Source organism: Amblyraja radiata, chromosome 19, assembly GCF_010909765.2.
Source record: "Amblyraja radiata isolate CabotCenter1 chromosome 19, sAmbRad1.1.pri, whole genome shotgun sequence".
NCBI classification, from domain to species: domain Eukaryota; kingdom Metazoa; phylum Chordata; class Chondrichthyes; order Rajiformes; family Rajidae; genus Amblyraja; species Amblyraja radiata.
The window spans coordinates 29199169-29216563 of record NC_045974.1 but is presented as its reverse complement, the minus strand read 5'-3'; the positions used below and the strand labels follow the sequence as shown (position 1 = coordinate 29216563).

The following is a 17395-nucleotide window of genomic DNA, read 5'->3' as shown; positions in this document are numbered from 1 at the left end:
CTGCCCCAAGTTCCCCATTCCTCACGTCTATCTCCATGGTAAAAACAAAGGAGAAATACTCATAAAGGACCTTGCCCATCTCCTGTGACTCCACACAGAGTTTGCTTTAATTTCCGAAGGGTTCCATTCTCTCTCTCGTTACTCTTTTTCCCTTTAATGTATTTATCAAATGTCTTTGGATTATCTTTAATATTATATGCCAGAGCTATCTCCTGTCCCCTTTTTATAGATTCATAGTCATAGAGCCATACAGCGTGGAAACGGTGTCTTCAGCCTATGCCGACCAACATGTCCATCTACACTAGTACCACCTGCCAGTGCTTGGCCCATATACCTCTAAACCTATCATATCCATGTACCTGTCTAAATGTTTCTTAATCATCGGGTTCTACAACTGACCTGCATAACCATAATGCTACATCGGTAACGGAGTACTTTAGACCATTTCTCACAGTATTATGGACATATTTCTAATTGTGTTTTTGTGCTAATATCTTTTCATTGTCATGTATAATTTGTGTATGATTTTATGTTCTGCGTGTTATTTGAATCTACGTGCCTATAATGCTGCTGCAAACAAGCTTTTTATTGTCCCTGTACCTCAAGGTATTGTGCATACAACAATAAACTCGACTTCACCAGCAGAACCTCCATTTAACCATGAAGACAATTCATGCAATTACAATCCAGTTCAGGTGCAAGTCAAGTTGTTAGAAAAAATGTTCTGCTATGGACGTTTCATCACGCAAGATAAGCAAAAAGGTACAATTCCAGAGTCGATCGACGATGCCCTGGAGATTTGTCATCTGCTGCTGAGACTAAAATTTACTCTTTGGATAATAGGGAAACAAAATTTACTGAGCTTTTGCTTTCTGGCATTTCAGAAAAAGTAATCTTAAAATTGATTATGAAAGTGTATTGATAAATCTGTAGGTTTGTTATTGGTTTATAGTGCCTGAATGATATATTCTAGCTCCAACCAGGACATCTGAATCAATTGTTCGGTAATATCCCATATTTAAGAAGCATCATGTGCTAATAAAGCTAGATTGCGATTACCATCTTAACAAATCACGCAAGAATCAAAAAGGTAGTTCAAAGGATATTTACAATGGAGCCCAGATGGATTACAAAGGGTCCCTTTGCAAAAGGACACATTATAAATATTTAGAACCGCAATATACTTTTTGATTTTAAGTTTTTCAGTTAAGGAAAAGAATGTTCATTGATCTGCAGATAATTTCGCACTGGGGACTTTTCATTTAATTATATGCTGCAGTTTCTCACATTTTGTGCAAGGTTTCAAGTGCACTTTATTAAAAGGTGTCTCTGAGGAACTGCAAAGATTGCTTGTAGTTCAGAAATGTCATTAGAATACCATGTTGAACATGGATCAAAGCGTAGGCATCATATTGGATCCCAGTTTCAAATCTGATTTTGATAAATGAGAACAGTGATTGAAGCATTGGATTCAAGTTGCGTGTGAAGAAAGCACCAGTTCTGAAGTTATGAAACATATGTTTCCATCAGTAATATCATTGTAGTGTGATTTTACAACAGCTAATAATGTTAAAGCAAGGTATGATATATCAATTTCTAAAACCATGCAATAAATGTTTGCTGATTCCAAAGTTGTGGTTTGGTTGAGTTATGGTCTGGCAGAAGTTAGTTAAGTTGCAGATTTCAAACAAGTTATGAAGTCATAGAGTCGTACAGCATAGAAACTGGCCCAACTTGCCCATGCCGACCAACATGTCCTATCTACACTAGTCCCATCTGCCTGTTTATGGGCCATATCCCTCTAAACCTAGCCTATCCATTTACCTGACTAAATGTTTCTTAAATGTTGTGACAGTCCCTGCCTCAACTACCTCCTCTGACAGCTTGTTCCATACACCCGCCACCCTTTGTGTAAAAGGATACCCCATATGTTGCAATTAAATCTCTCCCCCTTCACCTTACACCTATGTCCTCTGGTTCTAGTAGAAAGCTCTCTATCTAAATACTTGCAAGTTTGCAAAATATTTAGTGGCTAATTCCATTTTGAAGGTGTGACGTGTAGGAAGGAACTACAGATGCTGGTTTAAACCGAAGATAGACATAAAATGCTGGAGTAACTCAGTGGGACATTCACCATCTCTGGAGAGAAGGGATGGGTGGCGTTTCGGGTCGAGACCCTTCTTCAAACCCTTCTGAGTTACTCCAGCATTTTGTGTCTATTGAAGGTGTGATGGATGTGTTGAACAGTAACAAAGGCTCTGCGGCAAGGTTCCTGAATAACAGAGTGCAATAAACCATTTCAACACTTAGGAGCAGGAATTCATGTCACTGTGACCTGAATGCCCAGCATGGTCATTCAGCAGTTAGTGTTGATGTCACACAGCTCCAGGGACCTGGGTTTGATCCTGACCTCAGATGCTATCTATGTTGGAGATTTGAGCAGCACAGTGGCGCAGTGGTAGAGTTGCTGCCTTACAGTGCCAGAGACCCGGGTTCGATCCTGACTATGGGTTCATGTTCAGAACGGAATTTATACGTTCTCCCCATGACCTGCCTGGGTTTTCTCTCCGAGTTCTTTGGTTTCCTCCCACACTCCAAGTTTGTAGGCTAATTGGCTTCATTTCATATACCAATTTTCCTAATTTTCATGTTTGTCTCCACAGTAAAACAGACAAGAAATATTTATTGAGGATCCTGCCCATCGCCTGCAGCTCCAATATAGATGGCCACTTTGGTTTCAGAGGAGCCCTATCTCTCTCTAGTTACCCTCTTTCTGTTAATGTACTTATAAATTCTCTTTGGATTCTCCTTTATCAGGAGAATAGAGCAATCTCAATAAAAAATAATTCCACTCCCACGTTCCTTCCTATGTACTCTCCTCAATTCCCTACACTGCTTCAGGGATACACTTGATCCTTGCTGCCCATACCTAACCCACGCCTCCTTCTTTTCCTATTCTGAACCACAATTTCAATTGCCCTCCAAGGTTCCCTACTCCTATCTGGGTCTTGTTCTTCACTCTAACAGGGAAATGCATACGTCTTTATCACACTTTTAAAAGCATCCCACTTTCTGTGCCACTTTCTGTGCCATCCCCCTTGCCCACAAATAACTTAGACTCAATCTGAAGAAGGGTCTCGACCCAAAACGTCACCCATTCCTTCTATCCAGAGATGCTGCTTGGAGATGAGCTACTCCAGCATTTTGTGTCTATCTTCGGTTTAAACCAGCATCTGCAGTTCCTTCCGACAACTAGTCCAATCAACTTTTGCTAGGTCCTGTCTAATACCATCAAAATTGGCCTTGCCCTAATTTAGAACTTTAACTTATGGATCATCAATTAATAAAACTCTGCTGTTAGTTAAACTTGCTCCTAAATCCTGCAGCTCACGTATTGCTTAGAAAGTTGCAAAAGTTGCAAGCTGATCGTGAAAGAGTGAGTGCCACAAACATTTCCACTGAAATAGATGTTAGAAGGTGAGTACATCTCTTGCCTGTTTATTGGTGGCTGGGAATGCTCTTTCCTTCTGATTCAAGCAGGGTCTCCTCACAAATGAGACAAAGGGCAAAATAAAAGGCAAAAAAGAGGAATTGAAGGACTAATATGTAAACGAAAGGAGCCGATTGCCATTAAAAAACAAGGGAAGGCATATTGAATTGGGAGAAAGAGGGAACATTTATTTTAAAGAGTCAATATTTTTAACACCCACCCAAAATAAATTGTAATCCTAAAGGAATGATACTCCAAAGGAATAATCATTATATTATTGATAGAAATAATTGATGAAGAAATCAATCAATAGTCATGGACACATAATTATTTTGATTGGATTTTTGATTACACAAAGATTTATACACCATACACAATTAATAACCAAATCCAACATGTTCCCAGATAATGCTGGAATCTAAGAAAAGTGTTGTTTTTGCAAAAGTGGCAGCAGAGATGGATGGCAACTGTACACTCCAGTTTCAACTAATTCATCCACTACCCATTTTTGTTACACGTTATCCTTATTCTAGCAATCAGTTCAGCCTCTTCCGTTTTCTATTTAAGCACAGCTCATGTAATTTAGTCTAGGACTCAAATTACATGAGGGGCTGTTTGGGAATGCTTGACAATACACGGCAATATACAATGTGGATTAAAATTATGCTGCAGCCAGGCGCTCGTGTGTAACATGCATCTTTTTGCATTGTGAAGACAGTATGACTGAGCTGTAAGACTTTGGCTTGTCACATGAACAAAATTGAATACATCGTGGTTTGCCAGTGAGGAGAATTTAAAAAGGAAAACGAGCGACAGTTCAATTTAAAACATCCACTGGAACTATAAAACTGTCACAGTTTATGGGGCGTAAACTTATAATAGTTCCATTCTCTGCTATAATTCTAATCAACGAAAATCCATCGCACTAGTCTCAGCAGAAAATAAACTTTGGAAATTTAAAGAACTTCAATAAAAACATTTTCTCTTCAAATTATCAGTTAACTTATCCCTCTTTTGATCAAACTATTGTTATCTAACCTTTCCTTCCAAATAAACTCTTTGATATTCATGGCCACCCTCATCTTGAAGATGCCCTTTGCCTTGTTGACCCCCAATAGCCACTTCCAACACAAGAGGTCCAGGCTTATCCTTCTTAATATTATTGGCTTACCAAGGTAAATGTTAGGCCCTTCTAATCTACCCCAACTCTCAGACTTATCTCATCAATCCCCCCGCATTTAATTTATTTCACACTGGTAACATTTGCCTCCTTCTCCCACTAGCCATCTCCACTAGAAACAATTTATAACAGCTGATTAATCAACAAACTAAATGGTCACAGGAACACATGCACTATCTTCACGTAGGCAGCACCCAAGGTCAGAAACATAGAAAATAGGTGCAGGAGTAGGCCATTTGGCCCTTCACCATTCAATATGATCATGGCTGATCATCCAAAATCAGTACCCCGTTCCTGCTTTCTCCCCATATCCCTTGATTCCGTTAGCTCCGAGCTGTATCTAATTCTCTCTTGAATGCATCAGAATTTAAACCAGGTCAGTTCTGAGACAGCTGCACAATCTGTATAGCCACGATGCCACCTAAAGCCCACCCGTGCAGCACACTTCTGCTTGATAGTATAGGAACTACAAGTTCTGGCCCTTGCCATGTTTCTCCTGATTTATCGTCAAGCCCTGGTCTGACCTGCCTTCTCCAAGCCACTCCAGTAAACTCTTCTTACGATTAAATTGGACTCTGGCAGAACATCTCAAGGAATTATTTCTCTATGATCTTTAGTTGAATAAATGGCACTTAAAGTGAGACAAATATAAAGTAAGATCATGAGCAACAAAGCCGGACAAATTAGTTTCTGGTGTCACAATGTTCACGTGTGAGTATTTATCAAGCTTAAAGAAATATCGCTAAATATTAATCCAACTCTGGATGTCCATTCCCTATCTGCCACTAACACAGATTCCAAGATAACAATTTCCTTCTATCAAGCAATAATCAGGCCATCAAATATATAGAGAATAGGATATAAATGCTGTAATTGGTGTAATGTCTACATTAGCAGTCAGACCCTTCTCACCATCCTGCTCTGATGCATGGCAGTTACATTTTTCAATATTCTTTATAAATTAGAATATAGAATATAGAACAATATAGCACAGGAACGGGCCTTTCAGCCCACAAGGTCTGTACTGAACATGATGCCAAGACCAACTCTAATGAATGAATTAATTAATTAATACGTTTATCTGCCTGTACATTATCCATATCCCTCCATTCCATACATACCCACATGCTATCCAAAAGCCTCTTAAATGCCACTATCATACCTACCTCCACCATCACCCCCGGCAGCCCATTCCAGGCACTCACCACCTTCTGTGTAAAATAACTTGAAATTTTAAACACCTCCTTTAAACTTTGCCCCATTAACATTAAAGCTATGCCCTCTAGCATTTAATATTTCTGCCCTGGGAAATAGACTCTGACTGCCCTAATTACCAGAGGGTAATGGTGGATGGCTGTTTGTCGGGTTGGAGGCAGGTGACTAGTGGGGTGCCTCAGGGATCTGTGTTGGGTCCTTTGTTGTTTGTCATGTACATCAATGATCTGGATGAAGGTGTGGTAAATTGGATTAGTAAGTATGCAGATGATACCAAGATAGGGGGTGTTGTGGATAATGAAGAGGATCTCCAAAGTCTACAGAGTGATTTAGGCCATTTGGAAGAATGGGCTGAAAGATGGCAGATGGAGTTTAATGCTGATAAATGTGAGGTGCTACACCTTGGCAGGACAAATCAAAATAGGACGTACATGGTAAATGGTAGGGAATTGAAGAATGCAGTTGAACAGAGGGATCTGAGAATAACCGTGCATAGTTCCTTGAAGGTGGAATCTCATATAGATAGGGTGGTAAAGAAAGCTTTTGGTATGCTGGCCTTTATAAATCAGAGCATTGAGTATAGAAGCTGGGCTGTAATGTTAAAATTGTACAAGGCATTGGTGAGACCAAATCTGGAGTATGGTGTAGAATTTTGGTCGCCCAATTATAGGAAGGATGTCAACAAAATAGAGAGAGTACAGAGGAGATTTACTAGAATGGTGCCTGGGTTTCAACAACTAAGTTACAGAGAAAGGTTGAATAAGTTAGGTCTTTATTCTCTGGAGCGCAGAAGGTTAAGGGGGGACTTGATAGAGGCCTTTAAAATGATGAGAGGGATAGACAGAGTTGATGTGGACAAGCTTTTCCCTTTGAGAATAGGGAAGATTCAAACAAGAGGACATGACTTCAGAATTAAGGGACAGAAGTTTAGGGGTAACATGAGGGGGAACTTCTTTACTCAGAGAGTGGTAGCGGTGTGGAATGAGCTTCCAGTGGAAGTGGTGGAGGCAGGTTCATTGGTATCATTTAAAAATAAATTGGATAAGCATATGGATGAGAAGGGAATGGAGGGTTATGGTATTAGTGCAGGCAGGTGGGACTAAGGGAAAATAATTGTTCGTCACGGACTTGTAGGGCCGAGATGGCCTGTTTTCGTGCTGTAATTGTTATATGGTTATATATGGTTATATGGTTAATTATGCCTATCATTTTGTATATTTTCATCAGATCTCCACTCAGCCTCTGTTTCAGAATAAAGTCAAATGTGGGTCCCTTGAAGGCAGACACGGGTGAAATTATTATGGTAACAAGGAAATGGCAGAAGAGTTGAACAGGTACTTCAGATCAGTCTTCACTAAGGAAGACACAAACAATCTCCCAGATTTACTGGAGGACAGAGGATCTAAAGGGGTAGAGGAACTGAAAGAAATTTTCATCAGGCGAGAAATAGTATTGGGTAGGCTATGGGACTGAAGGATGATAAATCCCCTAGGCTGGATAGTCTGCATCCCAGGGTCCTCAGGGAGGTGGTTCTAGAAATTGTGGAAGCATTGGTGATAATTTTCCAATGTTCAATAGATTCAGGATCAGTTCCTGTGGATTGGAGGACAGCTAATGTTATCCCACTTTTCAAGAAAGGAACGAGAGAGAAAACGGGGAATTACAGACCAGTTAGCCTGACTTCGGTGGTGGGAAAGATGCTGGAGTCAATTATTAAAGAGGTAATAATGGGGCATTTGGATAGCAGTAAAAGGATTAGTCCAAGTCAACATGGATTTATGAAAGGGAAATCATGCTTGACTAATCTTCTGGAATTTTTTGAGGATGTGACAAGTAAAATGGATGAAGGGGAGCCAGTGGATGTAGTGTATCTAGACTTTCAGAAAGCCTTTGATAAGGTCCCGCACGGGAGACTGGTGACTAAAATTAGAGCACATGGTATTGGGGGTATGGTGTTGACACGGCTAGAAAATTGGTTGGCAGACAGGAAGCAAAGAGTAGGAGTGAACGGGTCCTTTTCAGAATGGCAGGCAGTGGCGAGTGGAGTGCCGCAAGGCTCGGTGTTGGGGCCGCAACTGTTTACCATATTTATTAATGATTTGGAAGAGGGAATTAGGAGCAACACTAGCAAGTTTGCGGATGACACAAAGCTAGGTGGCAGTGTGAACTGTGAAGATGATGTTAGGAGGTTGCAGGGTGACCCGGACAGGTTGAGTGAGTGGGCAGATGCGTGGCAGATGCAATATAATATAGATAAATGTGAGGATATCCACTTTGGCGGCAGAAACAAGGGGGCAGATTATTATCTCAATGGGGTTAGGTTAGGTAAGGCGGAGGTGCAGCGAGACCTGAGTGTCCTTGTACGCCAGCCACTGTAAGTTGGCGTGCAGGTACAGCAGGCAGTGAAGAAAGCTAATGGAATGTTGGCCTTCATAACAAGAGGATTTCAGTATAGGAGTAAAGAGGTTCTTCTGCAGTTGTTTAGGGCTCTGGTAAGACCACATCTGGAGTATTGTGCACAGTTTTGGTCTCCTAATTTGAGGAAGGACATCCTTGTGATTGAGGCAGTGCAACGTAGGTTCACGAGATTGATCCCTGGGATGGCGGGACTGTCATATGAGGAAAGATTGGAAAGACTAGGCTAGTATTCACTGGAGTTTAGAAGGATGAGGGGGATCTTATAGAAACATATAAAATTATAAAAGGACTGGACAAGCTAGATGCAGGAAAAATGTTCCCAATGTCAGGCGAGTCCAGAACTAGGGGCCACAGTCTTAGAATAAAGGGTAGGCCATTTAAGACTGAGGTGAGAAAACACTTTTTCACCCAGGGAGTTGTGAATTGATCACAATGAATGGCGATGCTGGCTCTAAGGGCCGAATGGCCTCCACCTGCACCTATTTTCTATGTTTCTATGTTTCTAAAACAATCCTGATTCCCCAATATTTTCAACTTATTAGTCTATTCTTTAGGCCTGTAATTCTCAGTCCATACTCTTTAACTGCTCCATAATTAAAATCCAGTCTTGCATGTGTGCAATGTCATTATTACCCTTACCTCAGCTAATCTGTTTGTGAAATTGCTGAATCATCCCCATCATATTTTATATTCATGCTCTCTAGACCATATTGATCATCAATATCTCATTGTACCTGACAATAATAAAGCAATACCAATACCAATCTTCAATTAAAATTTCCCTTCTCTATTAACATCCCCCCAATTCATTGTGACCAGCTTTAGCTTTCGGATAATTTTCAGATTCTGTCCACTTGTGTATTCTGAACCTCCTTCACCCATCCTTGGCAATAATGCCCACAATTCTGGAATTCCATTCCAAAATCTCTCTGCACCACTTTCCCCTTTTAAAAAAGAGCCCTAATACTTAACTATTTCACTAAGTATATGATCAATTGTGAAAAAAAATAATTCAATCTTTGGCTTAAATTTTTTGCAGATGCCTCTAATAGGATCTAAATCTGCTATAATTTTCCTTTTTTTTTACTGTTGCATTGTATTATTGTGGTATTGAGCTACAATGCTGAGAACTATATTCTGCACTCTGTATCTTGCCCTTTGCTCGACCTATTTTACTTGAGATTAACTTGATTGTATTATATATAGTATTGTCTGATCTGATAGGAAAGCATGCAAAACAAAGCTTTTCACTGTACCTTGGTATATATGACAATAATAAACCAAATAAACCAAAACCTGTTTTGTGAGTTATTTAAATATCTATTGGTCCCTTGCTGATCAGAACACTCAATTTGGATGCTTAATATTTCTGGTTAGCTTCACGGCAATATCTAACAAATAATTGGCTTGACTTTGCAAGGAATGCTGCCATTATATGCCAAACTGCCATTTTCCAACCCTCATCTTACCACCCAGCTGTATGAATATTGATTTCTCTAATTTCAAGTAGCCTTTGCATTCCCTCGCTCCATCCCTCCCCTACTCTAGTTGTCTTGCTAGTTTCACTGTTTGTATCCCTTCATTATCACCTTTCCTCAGCCAACAATGGACCATTGTGGGCTCCACTGTTCCTGAATAATTGATGCCGGCTGTGATTAGTTCTGTACCTTTTCATACCTCTAGTTTCCCTCACCCCTGACTTTCAGTCTGAAGTAGGGTCTCAACCTGAAACGTCACCTATTCCTTTTCTCCAGAGACGATGCCTGGCCCGCTGAGTTACTCCAGCATTTTGTGCCATTTTCCAATAAAGGGGCATCAAGTTTTTCTCCTTGAATGTGACTATTTAGTAATTTCCCAACGACATTCCAATATTAGACATCCGACACAGAATGAGCAACATCTACAAGGATGCAAAGTAAGTAATAGGCAATTCTGTTTTTATATAATTAATAGCGTTTAGTTAAATGATTTTATTGTTAATGTGGGGATCATGCCAAAAGCCTCCTCGTGGCGATCCCCGGAAACAACGGCACGATGCACTCTGTGACACAACAGGCGACCAATTCTGTCAACATGTTGGACGACGACAGAAGCCAACAGCGAGCTACACGTCGTCCGACACACAAGCAAACGATTGTTTATGTATTTTAAGCATTTCGGTTTTTGCTTACTTTAAGTGCTGCTTTGTAGGTGGGGTATAATTTAACAATGGAAGATCAACAACAATAAGTTTAGGTCGGTGGCCATTGTGGGCTGTTTAGACAGTGAGATCTGGAGACAAAAAGAACTGCAGGTGCAGAAATTTTGATCAAAACACAAAATGCTGGAGTAATTCAGCGGATCAGGCAGTAACTGTGGAGGGAATGGATAGGCGGCATTTTGGGCCGGGTGCCTTCTCCCGATTCAAACGGAGACACCATGCGCAGCAACAGAGTGTTCTGTGATGTTCTTTAGGTCACAGGGAGTAGGCAGGGCAAGAACAAGTTCTTCAAAAAGAATGACTACTGACTTAACTACATCTACTGGCTTAGCCAATTGCCACAGGTCCAAAATGTTTTCAAATGCTCTCACCATGTTTGTGAAACATTCAAAAGCCACAAAAAAATTAAAATAAAGGACAATAAAATGCTTAAAGCAATCAGATAATTAAAATTGAACAATCAAATTAGCTGGCATTCTACTGTATATACACAGCATCATTCACTGAGAAGTATTTGTATCAATTACTTATAATAATTTAGAAATATATGAATTCCTTAATCCAGCAATGCTAATCGCCTTCCCATTGCCTGAAGGTCATCTGAAATGACAGAAATGAGAGTGGGTTTGCAGCATCTGTCACGCTACCTTGGAAATGCAGAGTAAGCAGGAATACAGCATCAAAAGCTTCAGTCAGCTCAACTACTCACAAGCAAATGACAGTACGAGCAAAGCATTGCATGTTAACCCAAATGTTATCCACTGCTTTCCCTTTTAGATGAATTATAAATAATCTAACAATGTTAGAAATGCCACTAAAAATGTCAGGTACGAGTATGCAGCAACTAAATAAAAATAAGCATTTTTCTGCTTAATTGTTGAGTGCATGAAGTCTTCTGAATTAAGTCCCTATCCTCAGATCAGAAAGGTGCATTATCAGTAATGCAATCTCTGACCAGTGTGCTGACAGCTGCTCAGGTAGATCTACTGCAATTGTTAAAATGGCCTTGGTTCTAAATATACAGCTAAATCATCAAATGATCTTGAATATTGTCTTTCTTCATGTATTCCTCTCGTGCTTTGAAATGTTACATTTCATAGATCATTATAACAAAATATTTTAGGTTCCTCTAATCATTTCAAATACATCCCAAATGAGTTCTTAGATTTTTTTTCTTTGTAACGTTCCTAAGACAATGAGGAGAGTCATTGGCAATGATTTTGAGGCAGATTCATAATCTTGCTATATGGTTGGAGTGGTGTAAAGGGAAACCTGGGGGAAAAATCATATCATGCATATGTTTACTGTTTGCTTTTATTGTTTACCTATTAGGACAGAGAGGAAGGCAACGCAGACAATAGGGTCCACGTTGACTTACACCACAGCCATCCAATCAGTCCTGTCCATCCCTCCTTGCATCTTGTAGCCTTACAACTCATTATTCTTTGTCACATACTCATCTACACTCTTTTGTTCTTTTCTCATTTACATTTACAGCTATATTTAAGAGGGAGTTAGATGTGGCCCTTGTGGCTAGAGGGATCAGGGGGTATGGAGATGGCAGGTACGGGATACTGAGTTGGATGATCAGCCATGATCATATTGAATGGCGGTGCAGGCTCGAAGGGCCGAATAGCCTACTCCTGCACCTATGTTTCTATGTTTCTATGTTGTGTTAATGGATGATTTACAGTAGCCAATTAATCTACCAGTAAATCCTTGGGGCATGGGATTAAAGTAGAGCACCCAGCAGAAATCCACAAAGTCATGGTAAAAATATGAAACCTCCAGACCGTCAGCACCTGAGGTCAGGATCGAACCCCCGTTTCCGTGAAGCAAAAGATTCAAATCCGTCTGAACTTGTTCTAGTTCAGAAATCTCTCTCCACATTAACCCTGTCTCGGAGTCAAGGAAAGTGCGATCAGGTCGCAGCCCTGTTTCCACTGATCTTTCCACCACCACGCACAAGAAGCACAAGAAGCGACAAGACAGACACCATTGTATGCAGTTGCCGAGAAGTGTGTTCAACTTCTAATCTTGCGTGTGGACTCGATAAGAAGAAGAAGCCCTGTCTTCACTTCTTCTGTGAACTATCAATTGCAGAACTCTTAATTGACCCTGAATCAAATGCCTAACAAGAGTTTTCCTCTTTAAATATTGCCCAATATAGTTTAAATTAAATTTTATAATGGACATAGTTACACTTTTAAATAAGGAAAATAACTAAATGACTGTTTCTTAAGGCATCTTTCAAAATTGTCTTTAGACTCAGCGTTATTTGCAACCCTGTAGAGTTTATAACCATTCTTTGTCTATTGAGAAATACTTAGTAGAGGTTTATAATTAGTTTAAAACGATTCTTGAGTGTTTCTCATTTCCAATAAAAATTAGCTGGTTTGGTTTAAATGTAGCAAAAGTAATAGCTTTTTTGGTTGCTTATTAAAGTCATTTTGAATTATGTTTACTGAGGCTGACAGGTTCTCAAAGGCAGAAATGGGCACCCGTCAGAAAGCAAAGCCTCACCAAATCCAGCTACACAACTACACTTTCCCTGTTTCCCAACTGCTTTTTACTGTGTTAAGCATAGGGTCCCCAAAGTCATGTTTACATTACAGCTTCTGTCGTTCATTTGTTGTGTATTTCCAGCAGCAGCAGAGTGCCAAAGATGTGAAGCCTCAATAATGTAATGGGATTTACTCTGACCTCACTGAATTAAAGCCTCTAACCTGTTGACCTCCCTGCAGATCTGGGCCGTAGAAATCTGTATTCATGTCAGGCTTCACAAAGAGAACCAAATTCAGCCTCAGGAAAACTGACAGTGGAGAGAGAGGGCAGGTGGTATAATAAGTCCTGCAGCAATAACGTGGTCACAGCCCAGTATAAATTTTGGAGAAATCATATTCAGTTTGCGTCAGAGGTAGCAGTTTAATCAGTTTGTAGTCTGCCAGCACTCTATTACCAGTCAGTCACTGGTACACCTCCGTGACTGGTTAAATCACAAGGGATCACATTGTAGTAATGAGGTGTTTGATGGATTGGCCCTGTTTCAATTAAATTTGAACAGTGAAAGCTCCCAATAATCTTTGCTCAAAACCTACCTTACTGCTAGAAGTCCCTAAAGTGAAGTTATGGTTGTGCGTGCAATATTGTGCTGAAACTGTTTTCCAACTTAAAAAACTATACGTAAATAAATACATTAAAACCCAGTCTTGATGAAGGATCAATGACCTGGAACATTAACTCTATCGCTCTTTCCACTGAACCTGCTACTGCTAAGATTTACAGCATTTTCTATTTTAGTTCATACTATTAATATGCAAACTGAGCTCTAAAATACTTTATTAACAACATCTAAAATACAATTTATAAATTGGTGCACGATTACATGACTTTATAATCAATGGTTCAATGGTGCTCCACTGTCACATACACATAGTGAAGCTTCTTTATTGCATACAGTTTAGTAAAAATCTCACTATACATAGGCACAATCATACTTGTACAAGAGTGCAAGAATAGTAGATTACATTGAGACAGTACACAAGATTGGCCACATTTCCAGTGTCATTAATCCAGATGAGAAGAGGACACCAGTGCCTCTTTCTATATCTAACTGAAATAAGCGTGTTCAAGTATTTGACTCTCTTTGCAGTAAAGAAGGGTCTCTACCCAAAACGTCACCTATTGCTTTTTTCCAGAGATGCTGTCTGACCAGCTGAGTTACTCCAGCTTTTTGTGTCCATCTTCAACTTACCACGAATGTTTGGTGAAGTGATCAAGAATGACTTGGTGCTCAGTCTCCCAATGTTCACATACACAAACATCCTGTGCATATTGTAAATCAGTGACTGGGGCTATGTACAATGCTCTTCTGGATAAGAGGCATTGGAGGATTAAAAAAATCTCACTCAGTTTGCAGATTAGTTATACTCTAACAAGGGCTTGTTGGAGGTGAAGTCCAATGTTGCAGAAAAAGATATTAAGAAGTGGATTGATTAGGTGACAGTCTGTTTCTCTCTAGTTTGCACTGAGATTGGGTCTGCAGTAGACATTTAAGATAGGACCATGATATGCATGTCATGACGTAGCAAGCACAGAATAGGAATGAATTTCTGTGATCAGCCAAATTAGTGAATGATTCTGCATTATCTTACTTGTTTAACAGCGTCTACAAATCGGTAGATCACAAAACACTATGCAGAGCGGCTGGTACTGTTCCCTGTATTGTTCCTGCATTTGCCACATGGTGGACATTATGTCCATTGTATCCCCAGGTGGACAGAATGTATAGATGACACTTGCTTATGTGTGTACATGGAGTCTGAGCTCAAGTTGATTTCTTCACTGAAGCAACTGAGAGGCTGGGTTGATACTAAACAGCTTACAGACAAAGATCTTCCAAAAGCTTTCTCTCAGCATCACCGCTCAAGACAAGAGTCACGAGTGTTTTATTGTCATATGTTCCAGACAGTACAATGAAAAACAGGACACATATCAACCACTTTCCAGATTTTTGGAGCATCTTTCACTAAAAGCAAACAACATTGACGAGTGTTGTCGCCATCATGCCAACACAGCTTTTGACACTTACAGGAAAAGACTGCTTGAAGTCAGAATTATCAAACCAGCACCATGATCATGGTATGGAGAGCAGCAAACATCCACACCTCCTGCATGCATCAGAGACATGGACAACCTACAGCTGGTCCTTAGTTTTATATCTATAAAATTCTCCAACTTCCTTTGCTCAATCCTGATCCTCTGAATCCACCATCAGCATCATCACCCCGGCCAGTGATTCAAACATCAAGTCTCCGGTCATGCCTATAAGCTACCAGTGGACAGCCAACATTATCCACATGGCTGACACTAAACTCCCGAAACAGACTCTCCATGAAGGGAAGAATATTTCCAAAAGGACAGAAGAATTGCTTTGAGATGTTCTCAAAGTTTCTTTGAAAAATTGTAATGCCTCCTGCAACTCATGGGAGTCTCTGACCACTGACTGCTCAACGTGGAGGAGCATCCAGGAAAGCAGTGAGCACCTTGAGTCTCTTCTTCTCAATACCCACCTGCTCCACCTGTGTCAGAGACTATTGATCCTACATCAGGCCCCTCAACCACTTCAAAATCCGTGAACAACAGCATGTTATCCATTACCACAAGAAACTGGCAAATGAAGAAAACATCACTGAGAATCCTCTTTGCTTACCTGTTTCGCAGAATTGTCCCGTGAACCCTTGTGGACAAGCACAGACCTTGGGCGCAATGCAGGTACCTCCATTCCTGCAGCCATCCTCACAGAAAGCTGTGAAGACACCAAAGGATTTTCAGCATTACAGTTCCAATAAATTATTATCCAGCCAACAAATCAAGTTAGTGATTCAACGATTCAAAGCAACAAGAAGGTTTCAAGTTAGGTTCCCCTTAAAGCAACAAGTTAGGTTCCCACTTAAATCGCAAAACTTTTTAACAAGCAAATGTGTTTTGCCTACTGAGAAACAAGTCATGGAACGGTAGAATATCATGTTTCATTTCATGCCAGACCAAGACAGCATGGATTGTTGCTTTTTTAGATTCTTTTTCCAGTCACTTGAGAACTGTGTTTAAGAAGGAACTGCAGATGCTGGAAAATCGAAGGTACACAAAAATGCTGGAGAAGCTCAACGGTGCAGCAGCATCTATGGAGCGAAGGAAACTGTGCTCCCTCTTGCGAACTGTGTTCAAATCTGGTCAAAACATTACAGAAAGAATATAATTGCACCAGGAAGAGTGAAGAGGATATTCGACAAGGATGTCTTCAGGATCACCAGCGATCACCCCGTACACTAGTACTATCCTACACACTAGGGACAATTTACAATTTACAGAATCCAATTAATCTACAACCCTGCACATTTTCGGAATGTGGGAGGAAACCAGAGCACCCGGAGAAAACCCATGCGGTCACTGGGCCCACCCATTCCTTCTCTCCAGATATGCTGCCTGTCCCGCTGAGTTACTCCAGCTTTTTGTGTCTATCTTCGGTTACAGGGAGAATGTACAAATTCCTTACAGACAGCACCCGTAATCAGGATCAAACCCAGATCTCTGGCGCTGCAAGGCAGCAATTCTACCACTGCGTCACCGTGCCATTCTAATTTGGTTCAGTAAATTTATTTTGTAACATTAATTAGTCCCACGTGTTAAAAAATCTTGCAATATAGACATTTAAGGGAAAGGTGATAATAACCCAGGAAAGTATTGAGACTTTTGGGGCAAGGAGTAAAGCACGATAGCCCACAAATTCAACCATTGAAGCCGACAGACCTGAAATTCGCTGGTTAAGTAAAAAAGACTGCCACAACAATATAGCATAATTAATGGCACGGCCAAGGAGAAATTGCTGGTTCCACTACTTTCCTGTACTCTTTACTTGCAAGATCTCCAACGGGTGTCTGTCCGGTTTTACTGAACAAATTGCCCACCACAGACAACCCACTCTGTCACTGTTGTCATCGCTGCAAGATCCCAATTCTGAGGCAGAATAACAATTTGCATAGTTGAGACTTTTGTCTGCGTTGGCCAGCTATTCATCCAGCTGGAATCGTAAGAGACATACAGCAAGGATACAGTGTTCTCCTGAGACGCTGCCTGGCCCGCTGAGTTACTCCAGCACTTTGTTTCTTTTTTTAAGAAACCAGGTCCTTCGGCCCCGCCAAATCTGTGCCGTCATGAGGCAATTATTTACAGCAATCCCCTGTTTTATTCCCCACACTCCCAAAAACCCCTCCAAGATTCCACCTCTCATCTACATATCTCATGCAGGCTGAATAAATTGACTTAATTTAGCATTATGTACAGACATTGTGGACCAAAGGCCTGTTCCTGTGCTGCGCTGTGCTGTTCTATG

General features: G+C 40.5%; 1 protein-coding gene across 1 annotated transcript in view; it reads right to left on the bottom strand.

Annotated features, from left to right (window-relative positions):
• Positions 1-17395, bottom strand: part of nell2 (neural EGFL like 2) — a 257810-nt gene that overhangs the window by 67461 nt on the left and 172954 nt on the right. The window contains exon 15 of the mRNA XM_033038138.1: positions 15716-15811. Coding sequence (XP_032894029.1) covers positions 15716-15811 — 96 coding nt within the window. The remainder of the gene's footprint in view (positions 1-15715; positions 15812-17395) is intronic.